Raw genomic sequence first — 20,939 nt, forward strand, 5'->3', positions numbered from 1 at the left:
CACCTGTAATACAGACCACACCTATGTGTGTTTTTAGTCGCGTGGACGCGACTCAATAGTTCACTATGTCGGTCTGTCTGTCGGTCCGGTATCACTATGCGTTTTATCGCTTTTCTGTACTTTTTGAACTGTTTTGATGTACAGAAAAGTTTTAAAGTACATTACTTTTTGAAAGTTCATTTTTTTCTGATAGCACGCGACTTATGGCTGTTGGCCTTGTTTATATATTTCTCTATCCCCTTAAATGGTTGTTCTTATCTTTTTTTAAATCAGCATTCGCAGCCTGTACGGTACAAAGTCTAACCATGCGAAACTCAAATAAGTATGATAATGATGTGTACATACTGTGTTAGTCAGACGTCTGCTAGTTCGTGATAGAGTGCAACTATGGCAGAAAATAACAATATACAACGCTTAATGGAGAGACTTGCCGATGCAATAATTGGCTTAAATATGACTGCGAGATTTGCTGTTATCGCTTCAGCTAGAATTGACCAGGAATGTTGGGAACGTTTGTCCATGAGAGGCATCTGGAAATGGTTTGAATATCAAACCGGAAGTGCATATGAAGGTATGCCTTGGACAGTCTGCGGCGACGTTGATATCATGATAGCTAGTTTTAACTATCCCATTGTTTTGTGCCAATCTCCAACTGAAGGAGATCAATACCAAGGAGGATATGTGATGTCTGAGGGAATTAAAAAAGAACCAGCGTTTCTAAAGCTTAAGGTAGTTGATAAAGATAATTTAAATCATCAATTACGAGGCAGTGTTGATAACGATGGATACTTGAAACGCAGCAGTTTGATAGATAACAGTGGCCTAAAAGAAGGTAGGCTTACAGAAGTACACGGGCCATCAGTAGCAACTTCCATTTCAGAAATACATCCTTCACGAGGAAACCAAGACACAGTCCCTTGCATAAAATGCAAATCATGGCCTTCTGTCACTCATGAGTTTTTCACTAGAGAGAGGAAGAGCGACTGGCCATCACAAGAACTGTTAGGTAAAGTCTTAAGTTTAGGATGTCTTGTTGTTGCTGTAGCACACCCTGATAGCCAATCAAAGGATGTCGAATGGAGGTGGTCATTTTCCTTATCCGAAAGAGAACTCATTCAAGAAATTAGTGGGCCAATTGCTAAATGCATGTATGCTTTAAAGGCGCTCAAGAACAAGGAACTAAATTATCCTGGCAGACCAACGCCATTCTGTTCTTATTTTATTAAGACGGCTTGTTTGTGGATGTGTGAAACATTTCCACATACAGAATCTTACAGCGTCATCGATTTGATCAGAAAAGTGTTAGATTGGCTCATTGAATGTTACCAAAAGAGAATTCTGTCTCACTATTTCATTCCCAAACAAAATTTGATTGGTCATCTGCCAAGAAAAATGTGTGATACGGTTCAAAGAAAATTAAAAGAGTTAAACAGCCCAGATCTTTGGGAATTTGTGATGTCCACTGTCGGTCATGGTCCGTTCGAACGCCATGCCATTAACTCGATGTGCAAAAACCTAGACATCCCTGGAGTCAATGAAGTAGATGACTACAAAACATTGGAAGCAAATCTCACATATCACCCGAGGGCCGAAGAAGAGCTTGAACAGACTATTACCAAATTACTCCCAGGAGGATCTCTGTACGACAAATATGAGTATATACAAATTGCGCAATGGGTACGACCAGATATTCAGAGTTTACTTTTCGTTATCGAAGGACTCTTAGAAAAGAGAGGACACCCCTCGGAGATTCTCAGATTGCCAGAAGAAATGATACTACCGATAGTTAGTAGAATTGAAGACGTTGTACCTAAAGGGTATGAGAAAATGTCTATTCAGCGTTTGTACAGATATTTAGGTAATGTATATAATTATTTGTTGATGTATTTGCGGAATACGGGTTATCTGTCTGCTAAAGGATTGGAGCTTTACAAGAAAAAGCCGATTGAATACTACAGACGTGGAGATGAATTGGTTTTTCCTGACAAGTGGAGTGACCAAGGAATTGGTGGGTTAGCCCTTGTAATAATACATTATTATCAGAATGAGAATTATTATGCATTGAAAGAGATATTTAGAGAGGCTGAACCACATCTTCGTAAAACGACAGAAAGCGTGCAAGCAATGAACAGGCAGATCGGTGTAATAATACAACCTACCATGTTCTTTACAAAGTATGTATGGGAAGCTGACAAAAAGCTGCTACTTCTTGCCGAAACAGCTGAAGTAGGGTTTATCTATTTGCATCCAATCGCACTTGTATTTTATATACAAAGTAGGGTATCCTTAAAGAATGGCAACAAAAAGAAGGCATCTGATATTATAGATTATATGGAGGAATGGTTGAAGCCAAATGAAGAAAGGATTTCTGTTGGAGAGCTAATTGCAACAACAAAGTCATTGATTGAAATCTTGAAAGAGGAAGTCACAGAATTAGAACTACACACAAGAGGCTATGCAAAAAAGTGATTAACTTTCTTGGACTGAGCGGATGAGGTTCCGATATTAATGACAGGAATTGATGATAGAGAAAAAAACAAAATCTTAAAATGTTAAATACAAAAAAAATGTTAATGGATACTTAAAAACAACAATGTTAAGGAAATAATGTATGTATAAGTAGAATACATTTTAATACTATTTATAGTACTAACTGAACGGCAGACATTTTGTCAAAAGCGTCAATCCAATAATGGAATATAATTACAAGTAATTAAAACATTATTTTTGTGTTGCATAAAACAAATTTTGTTTTTATGCAGCCATAGTTATTTAAGTACTCCGTAAACTCGCAAATTCAAAAGAATGTGTTCTTCAACAGAGAAGACTACCCTATAGATTGGAATATATCAAGTACTGAGGGTTACAACATTGTTTAACGCTTTCTAAAAATGTTTGCCGTTCAGTTAGTATTATGTAAAACATACATTATTTGTTTTATGTTTCTTATGTTACTTGCATGTTGTTTAATTATTTTGACCAAATAAATGAATGAATAAGCTCTGAATATTTCTGTAAGCAAAGATATATTTTAGATTTTGTTACAAGAATAAGATAAATTTTTACTTGTTGTTAATTGTGGTTTGTCTAATGTATTATTAAATTATTTTAAACAACTTGTTTGTGTGTGTCTGTTTGTATTTAGCATGAATTGGCCTAATGCTATGAGTTTGAAATGTATATTCAGTTAGGGGGAAAATGGAAAAATCAGCACTGTGGTCTAAGAAGAGTTGTCAAAACAATATAGATTATCTGATAAAACTTGTAGAAAGTAGGAAACCTTTTATCATTTCCCCCCTGACTATATTACCTCTAGATGTGCATTATGGAGAAAATATTTTAAATGGTTCTTCCCATGTCAAAACAATTTCTCCGTAAAGCTTTTTCCCCCACTATACGAATTATTATCGCGCGAATCGAACATTTCTGAATTCTGATTGGTTGCACAATTTTTGGCGTCACACAAAGTAGTAGAATGCGCATTTAGTCAACGCTGTCGATTCGCGCGAATAAATTCTCCTGAAGTGGAAATTCGGCTAAGCACGTTCAGTGTTATTTTGTTTCTGAACCTTTGCCACTGGAAGAATCCGGTAACTAACGAACTCCCATAGCATATCAAAATAAACACATACAACACAATAAGTTCTGGCTAGGCCTAAATAGTTTAATAGTAGATGAACATTCGCCTATGTAAAACTGCACATAAAAGTAATGAGCAAATAAAATAATGATATATTTAACTTTATAATGTCTAACGCTTCCAGCTGAACACTTTATTTTTTTTTTTTTTTTGCAGTCGCAACGTACTTTTTTCACAATTACAATATTCAATAGTATATACCAAAGAAGCAGGTGCTTGTCAGTTTGGTAACCATTTAAATGTACAGTACATAATATGCCAGACAACATTCATAAACAAAACAAAATTATGTACAAAAAACAACATGGGTCGCCCACGACTTGTCAGCACCTCCGGATGGACACTCCCCTGTGAGAAAAGAAGAAATTCCCCTCTACTTTAATAGTGACGCACATAAGCAACTAAATTTATTTGTTTGATCTCTCCTTGCCTTTTATATTTGTTTTGTCTTCTTTGTATTGTATGTAGCAGAAAATGAATTGAATAAATAAATACTGCAGGCACTTAGAATCATTTTTGTACAAAATCTCCTTATCTATATTTTGATATATTGCATATTGACATACATACGTCGGCTTACTTACTTTTGTGGGTGGATAATGGATCTGTAAGACAAGTTATACTTCTAGTTGAATCAAAATACTGAATTTCTATTCCTATCGCTGCTTTTTAGTTGTTTTCACATATAACAATTATTATTAGAAATGTAATACCGAAAAGCCCACGGGCTTCTTTAGGACTTCCAGTAGGCTACTATAGGCTTCTTTTCGAGGATTTACGGTATTACCAGAGTAGTTGAAATATTTATCTTGCAGGTAAAAAAATAATTGGTTAAAGATGTTTTGGTTGTTTTCCACACACAAATTAATTAAAATGTCAAACATCAAATTCATATATAGCCCATAGTCACATTTTATTATTATAGTTCAGTGGTGTATCATGACCCATCAAACAAAATTATAGCATTGGTTTAATAAACCGTATTTACACTATTATACCCCACCCATCATCTAGGTCCGTTTACACTAGAATATTGTAGTCTTCACTGGATTTTAACTTTTTGTTGAGTTCTCAACAAACGGTTTGCTCGCATCGCGACAAAGCTTAAATCGAATCGTCCAAATTGAAATGGCAACTTTTTCCAGTCTTTTATCACCCTGGATTGGATGTGTTCGGTGGCGGAGGAGATAATATTTTTCTTTTTTTATGAAATAATAACTTGTAATCCCACTGCAACAATTTGTGTATGAAAAATGTATGTAGAAGATGATGCGAAACCGCCCTCTATAGTACACTTGCTTAAGCGGCCGCCATTACAGGTAAGTTGGTTGCTAAGTACGCAATGCGATTGATAGACTGTCAATGTTTAGTCGGGGTTCTATTATTATTATCAGAGACTCGAGAATGTTATTATTTTGCTGATATTTGAATCAATGTAGTGAGTATTTAGTTTCTAACTGTAACCTATAAATATAAAATATACGGACGGATGTTAGGCTTAACCATGGAGTTTTAACTCCATGGCATAGAATAGGTTTACACGTAAATCTTGAGTGAGCCAGATACAATCTGGCCCATAGTGCCTATTATAGTAGTAGTCTACTGTAGTTGTATTGGTGAAGCGCTTATAAAAAATCCAATGAACTAGAATTCTTCTTTGCATGGCGGATTGAAATAAATGGATTTGCGTATAAACTAACATTCATGTACATCAATTCAACTTCAATTTCATGCAAATAAATAAGAACACTATACGTAGACTACAGAAACCTGATGACAAAATTGTTTGATTGCATTTTGTTAGCAAAGTTTTGATAAAACTAATTTGTTATGTTTTACTTTACAGGATTAAACAAATAAAAGAGGTTTTTTAACGCGATATCATCATGTTCAGTGACGGGGATTACAGACCATCAGTTAGCGTGCTAAGCATGCACAGCTTAGCTGAACACAGTGAACCCATCAGTGAAACTGAGGAGATAGAGAGTGTATGTAGGCCTTCAACTTAATGTGCTAAATCTCTGTCTAAACTATCAAATTGTATTTAATGTGCCCATATATGGACATAATGATGTCATATCACTACCATATGTGGGCATATCACTACCATATTTAGGTACATCACACTTTTTAGTCAAACTAGTTTGATAGTGTGGACAGGGTTTAGTTGTAGAACTGTATTACCACTGCTGTTTGTTTTTCATTCTCAGTCTATAATTTCACAACAAAATCCATACTGTAAATTTGTTTCTAAAGCTTGATTCCCACTAGACACAATACAAGATTAGAATGTAGACGCATTAGAAGTGAGTTGACCAATGACAAGGGACAGTTTGAATAATCCATTGCGTGTAATTGGTCAAACCACTTACCATTTTGTTATGTGGGAACCAAGCATTACTGTAGCAAGTAGAATTTTACCAACTTTACACATCTACTCCTCATGCATATGTTACTTTGAGTTACGATTGAGTTAAAGACCCCTTCCCTACAATTTGTGATGTTTTGTAAAAAATAATGCATATATAATACTTTAAAAACATTAAACCCCTAATTCCTTGTCTTAAATGTACGTTTTATGGTAAATTATGATAAAAAGTGAGAAACAATGCACTACCTAAGTAGCTCGCGGTGAATGACCTCTCGTTGACGGTCTTTAGGCCTAGCTAGGCTTAATTTTGTAGGCCTAGGTGGTAAACATTAGTAACGTACGAACATCGTACGCTAGCTATATACCTAGCCTGACGTTGTATAGTTGCAGCATTAGTTGTCTTTCTATTTTTGCCAGACTCTGTTGATACAAATTGGGGAAAACCCGGTATTTTCGCTGAAAAGTTAGGAGTCTTCCATTTGTTTTGGCCTCACGATCGATCGATCGAAAAGTGGGTGAATTACAGAAGAAAAACAAAAATATCAATCCGTGCGCAATGCATTTTGGGATTTATAGCGGGCCGCTAAAATTATTAGAATCGACTTATTTTTCACATTTTTAACCGTTTAAAGACAAAAAAAGTTATCTCAATAGGACCATATAGTATTTAGAGTGAGCAAAGTTCGAGTTTAGTCAACTTTCCTGAATTTTTCTTTCAATTTTGATTACAGAAAACTAGCATTGTGTGGAGAGAGTAAACTCACCTTCAAGGTCTTCTACTCATCGTAGAGCTCCTACAGCCTAATTTCATCATACTGTACACCCATCCATGAAACTACTGTGTTTTATATTGTTCCTATCAGTGGCACTCCCAAACCACTAAAGTTGCTCTGGGCCCCTTAAGCTTTGTCCTCCCTGGGTTTAACCAGTGAGCGCTCATAGCTGTTACTTCTATAGTTACGCCCATGACCATCTTCTTTTACAACATTTATTTTTCAATTAAATTAAAAATTTATATTTATGGTATAGGTGCGTAGACTGCTGAAGCAAGGAAACAGAGCCTTCAAGAAGGCAAAGTATGAGAAGGCCATCAGTTGCTACAGTGAAGCTCTTGAGATTGAGGATGACAACACACAGATCTTGATGTGTAGGGCAGCAGCTTACTTGGAGACAAAGCAGTACGGTCTAGCAAAGAAAGATGCTGATCATATAATAAAGATAAATCCTAATGTACCACAGGTAGGTAGTCTTTCTTATTATAAAGAAATGTAAGGAGAAGAGTAAAAGTGTAAATTTTGGATCATGCTGTCACATAAAATAGATGTAGAAATATTTATAAAAGAAATATCAAGAAATGCATATAAAAATTAAGTTTTACTTCTTTTAAACAATACAAAATTGAAGTTACTACACACCTGTCGAGCGGCATTTGGCATAGTCGACTAAACTGGTAGTCCGATGAACCGTGAAAGACCATAGGTTTCCTTTGGTCCACAATGGTTTGAATCCCATGGTCGCTCTCTGTGTGTTTTAACTGGCTGGTTGGAATACGTCGTGTAGATAACGGCCCATCTTTCGGATGAGATGTTAAGATTTAAGAAAATTCTGTTATTTTGTATACATCACCAGGCATATTATTTACAAGGAATTAGTTACGATCATCTTGACGATTCTGGAAGAGCCATTCGGTCATTCTTAAAGGCACTTCAACTAGATCAAGAGCATGAACAACAGCTAGCTGACAACATCTTGGTGGTGGCGTCAAACATATGCACACTTTCAGAGGATGCCCTGTCAAATATTGATGGTAATCCATTTACAGTTTTTTGGTCTTAAATATTGTATCAATTTGTTATTATATTTGATTTATAAGACCTAAACATTGAAAAACCACTTAACCTTAAGTTTATCCTTGCAATTTAGTGAATGCCGGGCCAGGTACAGTGGACCTCCATTTTAAAATCCACCTATGAAATTTGCCTATTTAATATTTATCCTTGTCTATATAATAATTTAAATCTTTTTCTCTATAATATCAGAAATGATTAAATATTTTTAAATATTGGATGAGGAATAGGACAAAGTTCTGAACGTATCCATATGTTTTACCAATTGTATTGTATTTTCAAAAATTTAGGGAATCCATTTAAAATTTGACTATTTGATATTTAACCTTGTCTTAGGATATGTAAAAATAAAATTGTTTTTCTCTCTTTAATATCAGAAATGAGTGTTACTGAACAGCTTCTCTTAGTTGGTCGACATTTACAAAAATCAAATGAGTACAGTGTCAGTATTGATGTCTTGCTTGTGGCAAACAATAGATCACAAAATGTTCAACATAAGTTGTTCTCACTCTACTACATTGGCCAAAGTTATGAATATCTTAAGAATTCTCTCCTGGCTGTAGAGTATCTGCAAAAATGTCTGGTGTTGTGTCTTCAGGAGAAGAATCCGGAATTTGAAGCAGCATGTTATTATACATTGGGACAGATTTACTACAATAATGGTTACATTCAAGAGTTTTTGGTAAATTTTGTAAAATTACTAGCAGCCATTGAAGACTTGGAAGGTGTTAGGGATTCAGTTTTAGAATTGAATTTGCATACAATCAGTAATGTTATGAATATTCATGAGACAATTTGTGCAGCATATTCTGGTCTTGGTGAACATAGACAAGCTTTGATTCATGCAAAAGCTATGTTAAATCTTGCACTTTGTGAAAGTGATAGTGTCAGATTGCAGAAAGCGCATCTCCTAGTTGCTAATTTGTATTTTAAAACTCGGGCCTACACATTGGCATTAAATCATTACGAAGCTTACATGGCAACATGTAAGAAACTTCATGACCGTGCTGGAATGGCAACTGCCTATGGATTTATTGGAGTTGTTTACAAAACATTACACAATCACAAATTAGCAGAATCATACTTGGAGCAACAGTGTCGCATCTCAGAGAAACTTAAAGATTATGAATCACAAGCTAGTGCCTTTCTTCATCTTGGTGAAATATCAGATAATACAAGTGAATTTGAAAAAGCATTAAAACATTTCCAAAGTTATCTTCGTATGTCTCGTAGACTTGATGAGTTTGAAACAGAAGTTAAAGCGTTACTGCGGATAGGAGATCTTCACAAATCCTATTGTAATTTTCAACATGCCCTCCACTTCTATGAACAATCTTTGAATTTAGCAGACAAGATTGAAAGTAGATTGTTACAAAACACGTGCAGATGTCAAATAGCCAGCATACTTGTCAAAACTGAAGATCACAAAGACTTCGAGAGAGCAAAAGTATTACTGGAAACTTGCATTTTTGACAATACAGTTCTCTTAAAAATGTATAATACTGACTGCATAGCCATTCCAGATTCCATTCAAAATACAAGACTAATGGCATTTGATCTTTTGCAAATTGTGTTGCAAAAGCTATCTCGGCCAGATGATGCATTGGTGTTTTCTGAAATGGAAAAGTCACAGATGTTTGATGCTTATGTTAAGCAAAAGGTAAAGAATCATTCTTCATTACCAACCACTAAACAAGTGAATAAGATCCTAGATATGCAGGATTCCACTGTGCTCTTTTATACAATGACTAATGATTTCATTATCATATTTGTGTTGAAACCTGGTAAAGGATGTGTAAGAACAGAGCGGATCGAATTGAAAGATTCAGTTATACGGAATAAACTGGATAAAGCTCTTGATAACTTGCATACTCTTCCAAGCCTACGAAGTCAGATGTATGAGGTAGAATACAGAGCTCTACCACTTGAAGATTCAGAGACTCATTTTCTTCAGAAGAGTTATATTCAACGGTCAACAAAAAACACAAAAGATGATGGTATGATGCAAAAAACTGCAGAGGATAGTAAGAACATGGAAAAAGAAAAGCCAACAAGAATATTGTATGACTTGCTGGTGTTTCCAGTGTTGTCCGAGATAAAAGAATGTCAGAAATTGACAATCATTCCCAACAAGAACTTGTTCCAAGTACCTTTCGATTCTTTTGAAGATGTGAATGGTGTCTGTATTGGTGAAATATATCGATTAACAATTGTGCCAAGTCTAAAAGTTTTAGAATACCTTAGCAAGAACATCCTGCTAAAAGCAGTTAAAGAACAATCATGTCTAGAATCAACAGATTCCAGGAAAACTTTTTCAGAACCAATATATCTTGATGACAGTTTGAGTGTTGTTGTGCCACCCAAAGATCGCCCATTTGCTCCTTTTTCTGAAACTGTCAATGTTTCTCCAAAGATGTCTCAACAGAAGTGCAACAATCCAAAGTATGTTAGTTTTGGTAGAAATCACTATGATGTAGTAAAAGTAGAGAAAGATGAAGTTTGCCAATTTGAATTGAGAAAACTACAACAAAATGCAGAGAAATCAAGCACTCTTATCACCTCCACATGGTGTGGAAAAGAGGTTCCATTGGTAGGAACTAACACCATTCAGGAATATCAGCAGACATGTGGTGCAAATTTGTCAGTGGTCATAGGCAGTCCTCATCTTCCAGATAAAGCAAGGCTAAATGGAAAGGTATTAGCAGTTAGAAGTTACTTATCACTATTCGATAATAATATCCTATAAATAAACTAAAATAATACAAGAACCATTTTTCCAAAAATCAACACAACTTTCTTATAGTTGATATAAATTCCTTAAAGTTATCAAGAGTATTTCTAATTACAATATGTTAATAATTACATTTTCTATTTGCATTAATATTTTACTAAATACTCTACCATACATATGAATAGAACTATCCATATGTCAATAGAAAGTTAAATAGCCAAGACTAATGGATGACTATGAACTACTTAATCTATTTGTATTATAGTTTAGAAGGCACCGGGACTTTTCTAGGTAACTTTATACATGCATTTATTTTCGAGTTGTAAAATATCAGATGTAATAGCAACTAATTATTTCAAATATTAATTTAAGGATTGGGTTCCACCTTCTGAATACCAAACAGCGCACAGAGAATGCCATGATGTGGCAGAATATCTGGGAACAGGGGCCAGTGTTGCAAAATATGCTTCAAAACAAATGACGATCAAGGAGATCCCTAATGCTACACTTATACACCTGGGTAAGACTTGCTTTAATTGTATTAAAATGATTGAAGACATTTTAATATTCTCAAAACAGCATTTACACTTTAATTTATACCCGCATTGATTTAGAATAATATTTGTTTTTCTCTCATGTTTAACGTTTGCTATCCAGACAAGGATTGCTGCTACAGGATTCACTTTTAATATTTCTCATTTTTTCAGCAATACAACACTGTTGAATCCTTTACATTTTCCATCATAAAATATCTTCTTATATTTAAAATGTATTTGTTTCGAAAGCTTACATTAGTTAAAATATCAGTTTAATTATCATTTTACAGCTCTACCCGGTTGTTGGAAGAAAGGAGTTCTAGCCTGTGCTTGCGATGAGACTAGCTTCTCTAGTGCAGATGAAGTTTATCCTGAAGAATCATACCAGCTGAGTACAGCTGACATTTTGGCACTCGACCTCAGAGCACAATTGGTTGTGATTAGTGGGTGTTACGGAAACCGCCACCGAAATGTTGATCTTTCATTACCATGTGCCTTCCTTGCTGCCGGGGCTAAGTGCGTTCTTTTGTTGCTATGGGCAATTCCCGATGCTGTGTTACAAAAGTTTTGGTATCATTTTTACTCAGCATTGCAGAATGGAAGCTACCTGTCTAAAGCTGTTGCATATGCAAAAATGTCAATTAAAAAAGATGAAAGGTATAAATTTTAATTTTTTTTTTACTTAATTTATTACTTGTTTTTTCTTATTTTTTTACCAACTAATGCCTCCTGCTAGTCATTCCTTTTTACTAAGTTTCTTTAGCTTTCACATTCAATCAAAAATAAATACTGTAATTTTTAATTTTAATTTCAGATTTAAAGATCATGTTTTCTGGTCCCCATTTGTCTTAATTGGGATTGATCAGTACGTTAATCTTAGTGCCATAAAAAAAGACATGTTGGATCAACAACTAAACAGGGTCGAAGGTCAAATTCTGAGTAGTTTGCCCACAGATACACTTAACTACAAAACACCAGGTAAGACATTTGTGTTGTATTTTTAGTTGAAAAGTGATTTTGGACACAAATCTTTGCAATAAATTCCTGACAAAATGGGATAAATGTAAAAATAGAAAACTTTATATATTTTGTATACTAAAAGGGGGACAGAACTTTCTAGTAAATGCTGAGTTTTCAAAATCCAATCGTCTCATTGACAACAAATTTATGAGAAATATCTTCCTCCCCCAAAAAAAGACCACATTGATGAAGCTAAATTTGTAAATAGCTCCCTCTTTTGAAGATTTCTAGAATTGCTGACGATCCGTAGATTCCAACTCTTGCAATGTATCTTTAATGAACTGATCTGCTCCAATTTCTGAATAAATCAACATCCTCTGTGATTCAGTGTAACAGGTGTAGATTCTGCATGTCTTATGTCAATCTGGAATTAATTTAAAAAACAAGCAAGCAGCATGCTGTCACGTAGTTAGTTAAACACCAAAACTAGGCCTACTCCCTATTATCAACTACAGGATCGTCTTAATATATTATATCAAAACACTATCTGTTTTTTGTTTGTTTCTGCAGTAACTTTCAATCTTGATTATGTAAATACAAATATTTGATTATTTCCATGTCTAATCTTTGTGTCATAATGTACTTATTTAGGAAAAATGCTGATGTCAATAATGTTGAAAATTATAGTCTAATTTATTCAGCTTTTCATTTCATAAATGTGAATGAGTTTTCCTCAACTTATAAATTAAACATAATAGTAAATGACTAAGTTATTTATAATAATTATCAATATATTTATATCAATTATTAGTTGGATAAAACATATTTATGTTATTAAAAGCTGAGCTGTACATTTTAAATGCATCAGTATAAAGTATGCTTGTATTTTCTTTAGATTAGGCAGAAAGTAATAATCGGTCTTGACTTAACTGACTTTACTACTTGACAGGAGTAAAACAAACCCAATTGACAGAGATGAAGGGCCATCTATCACAACTTCTCATGCATCACCAGAAGCATCCAGATGCCATAGTTGCTGTACGAGATCTACTGAAAGAATGGCACCAGCTCTTTACACAATCATCTCCTACTCTCCCTGTCTGTTTACTGCCACAATGTGCCATTGAAACTCCTGCTGCCATTCCTCTGTTACATCTGGTTGGCTTCCACTTTCAAGCCAGAGGTACCAGTACCAGTGAGCCTTATGTCATTTGGCCACAATGGGATCACTCTGAACTTCTGGGCCCTGTGCTACAAGCTACAGAAGCACTGATAGGTAAGTGTACATAAATTAAGCTTAAAGACACAATGCAAATAATTTTGTAAAATAACCACTTTGGATATCTACCATATATTTGATTATTAACATTATTGACATTATAGTAACATTTTTTGATTTATTTTTTTGAAGTCCACTACTAATGGTGCCCTATGATGTCATTTTGATAATTTGCGCATATTCAAGCCGAGAATATGTTCAGTGGTATTTTGCCGTTCCCTCTCTGACTAAGATACGATATTGTTTTTTGCTTACCTTACCTTGCGTTTAACCGAGGAATTATGAATGTTTCTGAGAACCATACATATTATAAATGTATAAAATAAATTTAACTCTTTATGCATACACATTTAAAAAATTCTTAAAAAAAATTAGCTTATTTATATTTATTATTATATTATTATATTTATTATTTATATTTCTGTCATATCCACGTCATTATTAGCCCTCTATATTTCCCTCTCTTCCAAAATGGTACAGTGCTCTTGTGTTACTTGAGATTTTCACCTGTATACTCCTTACATGATCATGTTGTTTTTATACATGTAGTTATTTTAATTTAAAATGACCGTGTCATGACATTAAACCCTTATTAAAGACAATTACTTTTAAACTTACATATTTAATGTAAGATTTTGTTATCTTAATTTAATAAGTTTGCAAATGCTTGTCATTGGTCCAGTTGTCATGCTCGTTACTTGTCATCATTCTGTTTTTATTACGACACGTCCTAGTCTCAACTGTCGTTGACATATCATAGGATTTGCTTCTTGAAAAGGTTAACGACTCTGATCTTGTACCAATTATCAACAGTTAATTGAAAAACATTAAAGTGAAGAAGGAATTTGTAATTTATTACTAACAAATTTTCACTTTAATTGTATGTTTATATACTTTAATTATAGTTAGTGTATAATTGCAGTTTAATCAACTTATAATACCTTTAAATCTTATTTCGACTTTTTCTTCAAATTATTACATAATGTATTGAATGTTTCAATTATTATAATTCTACATATTTACTTTAATTTATCAATTTAATGTCCAACTATTTGTGGTTTTCAGGATTTTTTGAAGGCGATGAAAACTTAATCAAAATTTGTTTATGCTTCCAATGAATCTCATATCTCTTAATGTTGAAAATATTGTGCAGTACTAAAAAATTTATCTTTTTTTCTCCAATACTGTAGATTGTTTTTAGATTTTTATTCACATAAACTAATATTTTTCTTTATTTTTATTCTAAATTGTTACCATATGCCCCACAATTCTTAATTTGTGTTCACATTTTTATTTCATTTTAATGTTCATTTAATGTACAATGTACTTACAGTAATTTTAATACAAAATATTAATTTTTCTTTATTTTTTATTCTAAATTGTTAACATAAATGCCCCACAATTCTTAATTTGTGTTTACCTTGTTACTTCATTTTAATGTTTATTTAATGTACAATATACTTATCCTTTATCTACATTCACTGCTTGCTTAAAGTCATAATTGGGACAAAATTATATTGAGAATATTATGGTTTTTTATTTTGTTTCTGGCATGTTTTAGATGTTTGTGCCAGTGCAGAATGTGCTCATTCACTAGCCAGAGTTCTTGATAGCGAAATAAACCATCTGTCGTCTTTGCTTGATTTGGTAAGTTAAAAAAAAAAAAAATAATTGCGACAAAGTAAGTAATGTTGTAGTTCGTATTAAAAAATATAATCACATTCTTTTGGTATCTAGGTTTGAATACATATATACAAATGTATTTTTATATACACACTGAATATAATATATCAAAACTAGAACCTCCGCCTACTGTAAAAATCTCCTTCATAAGATTTCACCGGAATTAAAAAATATATATTTTTTTTATTTTTGTGTCCTAATGATGTGTTTGATTAGGCTAATTTCATGTATTCGTGTTTGGTGTAATGGTTATCTAACCAGTCTTTCAACTAAAAATAGTTTCAGTTGACTAACAACAGAACAGCAAACACAAACGAAAAGAAATAGGTTTTTTAAAACCACTCGTATCAAAAAACTTGTACATTAAATCAAATTATGCTTTAAAATTACAAATCACAAATTATAACAAGTAGTTCTTGAAACAATGCAATTTCAGTTTACTTATACTTTAAGGCTGCTCACCGGTTTTTGAAAATTGTCTCCTATCTTTTAACACTAGCAGGTCTGAAAATAATACTAAAAAGTGGTCCAGAATTGGGACCCTGGTCCGGATTGCCTCCAAAATTAAATGGAGGGGTCCTTGACCACATGTCTATCTTTTTATCATTTTGGTAAAGATCTTGCAATAACGTTTTGAGTAATCTAATTGCTAACAAACAGACTATTATATTGGCGGAGGTAAATTACAATATATATAGAAACGACATATAGCTTTTATAATACAGCAATTTATGTTTGGATAATTTAATATATTCAGTGATATGATCTTTATTATTGAACCTGGCTATTAGCTGTCTCTGTCTCGTGTATATAAACATATCAAATTTACATTGCTTTTACTGTCATAATTAAGAAGTATCTCGCATTCCATTTGGTGGTCTTGCAGTTCTAAAATCATGTGTATATGTAGTCTACAAAATCTGTGTGAGGATAGTACAAAGGAGAAAACTAGGCCATATCAATTAACTAAGTTCAAATCCTCCTCCCACCCCCCCCCCCCCCCCCCCCAGATGCATGTTCTTAAGGATAAAGAACCTACTTGATTGATTAAAAAATATCTACTATTTACTAAATTATATATTGTTATTACTATATTATCATTTAGGTTATATTCTTTATTCTTTTAAATATATAACTTAAAAGAAATTAAAATGTGATTTTTACAATTTAAATTCATCCCATATTACTTTTAATGATATCACATACATTTGCTGAATAAAGTACAGTACATTTAATAGTGAAGAGGAATCATTTTGTTCTTATATAACATAATTTAATACTAAATGTCAGACCATGGAGGTATAAAATTAAAATGTTATACCTCCATGGTCAGACTGTGATTATTACTGATGGTAATCACGATAAGCCTGCTAATATTTCCAGCAAACAATTCCTAATTAAAATGCATCAAACCCTTTACTCAAAGACCTGATCAGGCCGTCCAATCTTCAAAGCATGTAACACAAAACCAAAGCATGCTAATAACACGGTCATGTTAAATATAGAAATAAGATTAAATTGCGCATTAGTGCAGTATAAGATTAGTAATTCAAATGATATGTGTGTTTATTGTTTTTTTTATGCTATTTCAGAAAACAATGTTTCTATAGTACCCTCATGATCCATGACAGATAACATGTTAAAAAGGGCCTAATGAAGAATGCATGAATAATATTCAGCCATGTGGACTGACACTTTATATCTGTTTATATGTCATATGTTTTATTTTACTACTTTTAAGTCGTAAAAATTGTTATGTCATGCATAAAATGAAAAGAAAAAAATGAATGACCTAAAACAAAAGAGAAAAGAAACAGAAACCTTGGTTAAACTTGGCTTCACAAATCATTGTCCTAACTATGAAATGTCTAAATGAAAGTTGAATAAATTATAATTGTATAACATTTCTTTGTAAACCAGTAAACTGACAATTATATCTGAGCTACAAATTGCTTTATTTACTTTACACACATTTATAAATTATCCATATGTTTATCATCAGTATAATCTATTACAATACCAATATTGCAACATTTGGACTGTGGAAAAGGCGCCATATTTAGCTTAAATATCCATATGTTTGTCATCCGAACTATAGTGTTAAATATCAGTCTTATTGAGCAAAATTTGATAGGGGATTGAACAAACTGGTTCTGTCTACAATTCATATCTCATAGGCAATATGTGTAAATCTTCCTGTCATACACCCTCACTAAATTATCAGCAATTTGTTGACTTTGATATTGGTTATCTATTATAGAATTGCCACATATTTGATCATTGCTGACCACAGCTGAAATGCCATTTTATATCAAATAAATCTTACTTAATAATATAATTATAGTTTTACAAAATGATCATTTCAATATAACAAATAAGAAATTATTGTTTATGTTCTGTTTTTACTGAGCCTAGCTTGGTTACATTGCATTGAACAAATTATGACGGAAGTGGCGCACCATGAATGAACCACACCTGGCAGTGTAGTTTAATAACATCAGTATTCTTCTTTTTTTTTTCTGGTTGCAGTTATGTTTGACGAAACATGCCCCTGAACTTCAACTGAAGAAGTCTGATCATCTAGTGAGCATGCTTTGGACAAATCACATCACAAGAACATTCCTTTTGTCAATAGGCCTACAAGAAGTTGGAAGACTTATCCTATTTAAGAATAATTTTAAAAACAAGTGAGTTGACAGTATTTTTGAAAATGTGAGCGGCGTATGTTACGTATGCGACACATGCTTTGCGTTGTACACTTCCCTCCGAAGCCAAATCAAAACGAATAAGTACAATGTGACGTCATACGTTTACGTGCTTATGCGAAAGCTCCCTAATATCTGCCGACTCATCTTTTCAAGGAGGAATTAATCTAAGCTTTGATCGAACTGGACTTAATTTGGTCAAATTAAATTAATTAATTGACAAAAAAATGTCCAATACGCTGACTACTAATTTGACTGTGAACAATGATCTAAGGTAAAGTATGTAAAGTGTCTGTGGTAAAATTTACCATCCAGTGCGAACAAGGCTTAATCTAAAATACTGCCTAAACTGCTTTTAATTTTTATTTATTTTATATTTTCAGGTCACTGCTAACAGCTTCCATGAAATGTATCTGTGCCATCCTAGGAAAGAAAGGAAGTGCCTTACTTAACCGATTAGATCCTAAATACATAGGCTTACCACCCCCGAAACCTGTTCCCCCTCCAAAGAAAAACAGATTACCGTCACTGAACCCGGTAGTTCTTCCAGGTAATAAGATGACGTTCTCGACACCATGGTGGAGCCAAAGAATAACTCAAGAAGAAACTAAAACAAAGGTTGATTTGGCAAAAAGGTGAGATTAAAGTTTTTTATATATTTTAAGAATAGAATCACAATACCATGTGACATCCTTTGTTACTCAGCAACAGCCAAAGCGTTCAATTACATTTTTCCAGTCTTGCGTTTCAATGGTGAAAGATTGGTTTGGCTGACAGTACTGTATTTTTTTCTTTTCGTGATTGGAAATTTTCCAATTTTCTTTAGTGAACATTAGTCCTATAATTGGACCAGACGTATGTAACAAACAGTAAGCCATGATAGTTGTACTAATAAATAAAGTTGTAATATTTCCACCTAATTATTGACATTGTACTGTTTTATTATGTAATATAAAATAAAATTAAAGAAGCAGAACATTAAATTAAATGCTTCTTTGAAGAATAGCATTCTTCTGCCTCATTATTTAAAGTTACCCATGTTTTTTTCTTCTGGTAAATTAGTATACCTTGTGGTCTAATTCCAGCACTACTGTATGTTTATATCCATAATACTAGCAGTGTACATATCAAAATCAAATTTGAATTGATTTTTATTGTAGATACCTTTGTGTCATGTAATTATATAATACAGTAGTAACAATAGCCATTAGCCATACAGTACATAAAGCAATTTATCTTACACCAGTTTGAAACCTTTATAGCATTTTAACCATTTTATATTAATAGAATGTATTATAAATCATATATTATAATCATAACTTCAATCAATTTTTATAGCCTGATCGATACATATGCAACATTCAATAGGCAGACTTACGAAGTTCAAAAATTACATAATAAATGTATTCAACCACAAGCTAATGAGTCACTGATGTCCAACTGTACACCTAAGGAAAAACAACAAGTCATCAAAGTGTTGCCTGGGCGTACACCGTCGTGTGAACGGGTTCCTGTCAACTCTGAGATAACGCTAAGTCTACAGGCTATACAACAACGCAGAGATTACGCACACTTTGTGTTCAACAGCCGGCTTGACGATGTAAAGATTAGAGAAGAGGAAGCGGTTAAAAGGCTGTTCTTACCTTATGTACAAAATAGGTGATCAAAGGCAATCACTTATAATTATTTAACATCTAACACCCCCCCCCCCCCAAACCCTTCCTAACACCCCACCTCCCTCAGTACTGACCTCCCTTAAAGATGTATTGTCCCCAAAAACATGAAAACGCTGCTTTCTCAGAAGGTTTAAGTCCAGCTTTGCTCTAGGTCTAAGGTATACTCAGTCATATTATACAAATTTTATCTTCATGCTATGGTACAAATAATTTCATTTGGTCAAAGATGAAATGTTCTATTTTCATGTTTCATGAAATTATTTGTACCATTGCACTCATAAACATTCATTATTTGTATTCTTGACTGAGAATATGAGTCCCAGGGGCCTGTGTATAAAAGATAGAGCAAAGGGTTGGTGTTGGTTTATACATTGGATTGCATTAACAATGGATTTACCAAATCTAATTACTAAATTTAGCCTAAGTTATGTCAGTGGTGAGATTATAATTGAGTATGTGATTACACTCCATCATAAAATTATTTGTACCATTGCACTCATAAACATTCATTATTTGTATAACTTGACCGAGCAAAATCCCAGGGGGCTGTGTCTAAAAGATAGAGCTGAGATTATACACAGATTTTGCATTAACAATGGATTTACCAAATCTAATTTATTGTTTCTGAATTTAGCCTAAATTATGTCAGTGGTGAGATTATAATTGAGTATATGTGATTACACTCCATCATAAGTAGTAGGTAGTAAGTAAATGAGGCGCAGGCTGCTATTTAAAGACTATTGAATTACCTATTTCAAGTTCATCATGTTACACCATTAGAATAATGCAATGCAATGCAATGATGATACATGGTTTAGATAGAATCAGAATAAACAAGCAAATACATATAAATAGCATTTGATGACAGAAATTGGTATGATTCATAATATTGATTATTATTATTATTATTATCATTACTGGTGATTAATAAAACAGTACATATTTATTCAATCAGTCTTACAACTATACTCGAAATACTATTTGTATTGTGTTTTTTAAAAATAAACTGTAACCCATCTAAATGAATTATATTATGTATAATGTGTATATTCAGTAAAATGTTTAATTATTATGTTAGTGCATGATGATGGGACCATCTCAGAATATACTGTATATTAAATATTGTAAAAATAAATTGTAGCCCATATACTATTTACATTCATTGTGAATTATAGAATATCTATGTATAATATAGTAGAATAGTTTTTTTTCATTCATTTTCATTAAAAAACACTTTAATTTTGATATTAAAAAGACTCCATTTTGAATAAAGATTATCTATTTATATTTGTAATTGTCTGAAATGATCAATTAAAATTGTTTATTTTTTAATAAATATAAAAGACCATTCAAAAACAATACAAGTAATAATAAAAATTACTGTATAGTAAATTAACACACAACTCATCAGGGTCACTGACACAAGAAAACAAGCAAATTGAAAGAATATCTTATCAGATGCGTTCGCGTATCACATCATCAACGCGCACGCATTTCCGGAAAAGCTTCTA

At 33.0% G+C, this 20,939-nt stretch overlaps 2 protein-coding genes across 2 annotated transcripts; both read left to right on the forward strand.

Moving 5' to 3' along the window:
• The first annotated feature begins 387 nt into the window (after nucleotides 1–387).
• On the forward strand, nucleotides 388–2,469 carry LOC144838150 (uncharacterized). Its single transcript, XM_078693510.1, has one exon. The coding sequence runs from the start codon at nucleotides 388–390 to the stop codon at nucleotides 2,467–2,469; it is 2,082 nt and encodes a 693-aa protein (XP_078549636.1).
• A 3,074-nt stretch (nucleotides 2,470–5,543) lies between these two features.
• On the forward strand, nucleotides 5,544–20,715 carry LOC144838410 (uncharacterized). Its single transcript, XM_078693748.1, has 12 exons — nucleotides 5,544–5,628; nucleotides 7,041–7,250; nucleotides 7,641–7,818; nucleotides 8,236–10,553; nucleotides 10,962–11,109; nucleotides 11,416–11,782; nucleotides 11,940–12,103; nucleotides 13,035–13,361; nucleotides 14,926–15,011; nucleotides 17,577–17,734; nucleotides 18,136–18,387; nucleotides 19,091–20,715. The coding sequence occupies exons 1-12, from the start codon at nucleotides 5,572–5,574 to the stop codon at nucleotides 19,413–19,415; spliced, it is 4,590 nt and encodes a 1,529-aa protein (XP_078549874.1). The 5' UTR covers nucleotides 5,544–5,571; the 3' UTR covers nucleotides 19,416–20,715.
• The last annotated feature ends 224 nt before the right edge of the window (nucleotides 20,716–20,939 follow it).

Source organism: Antedon bifida, chromosome 3 (genome assembly GCF_963402885.1).
Source record: "Antedon bifida chromosome 3, ecAntBifi1.1, whole genome shotgun sequence".
Taxonomy (NCBI): domain Eukaryota; kingdom Metazoa; phylum Echinodermata; class Crinoidea; order Comatulida; family Antedonidae; genus Antedon; species Antedon bifida.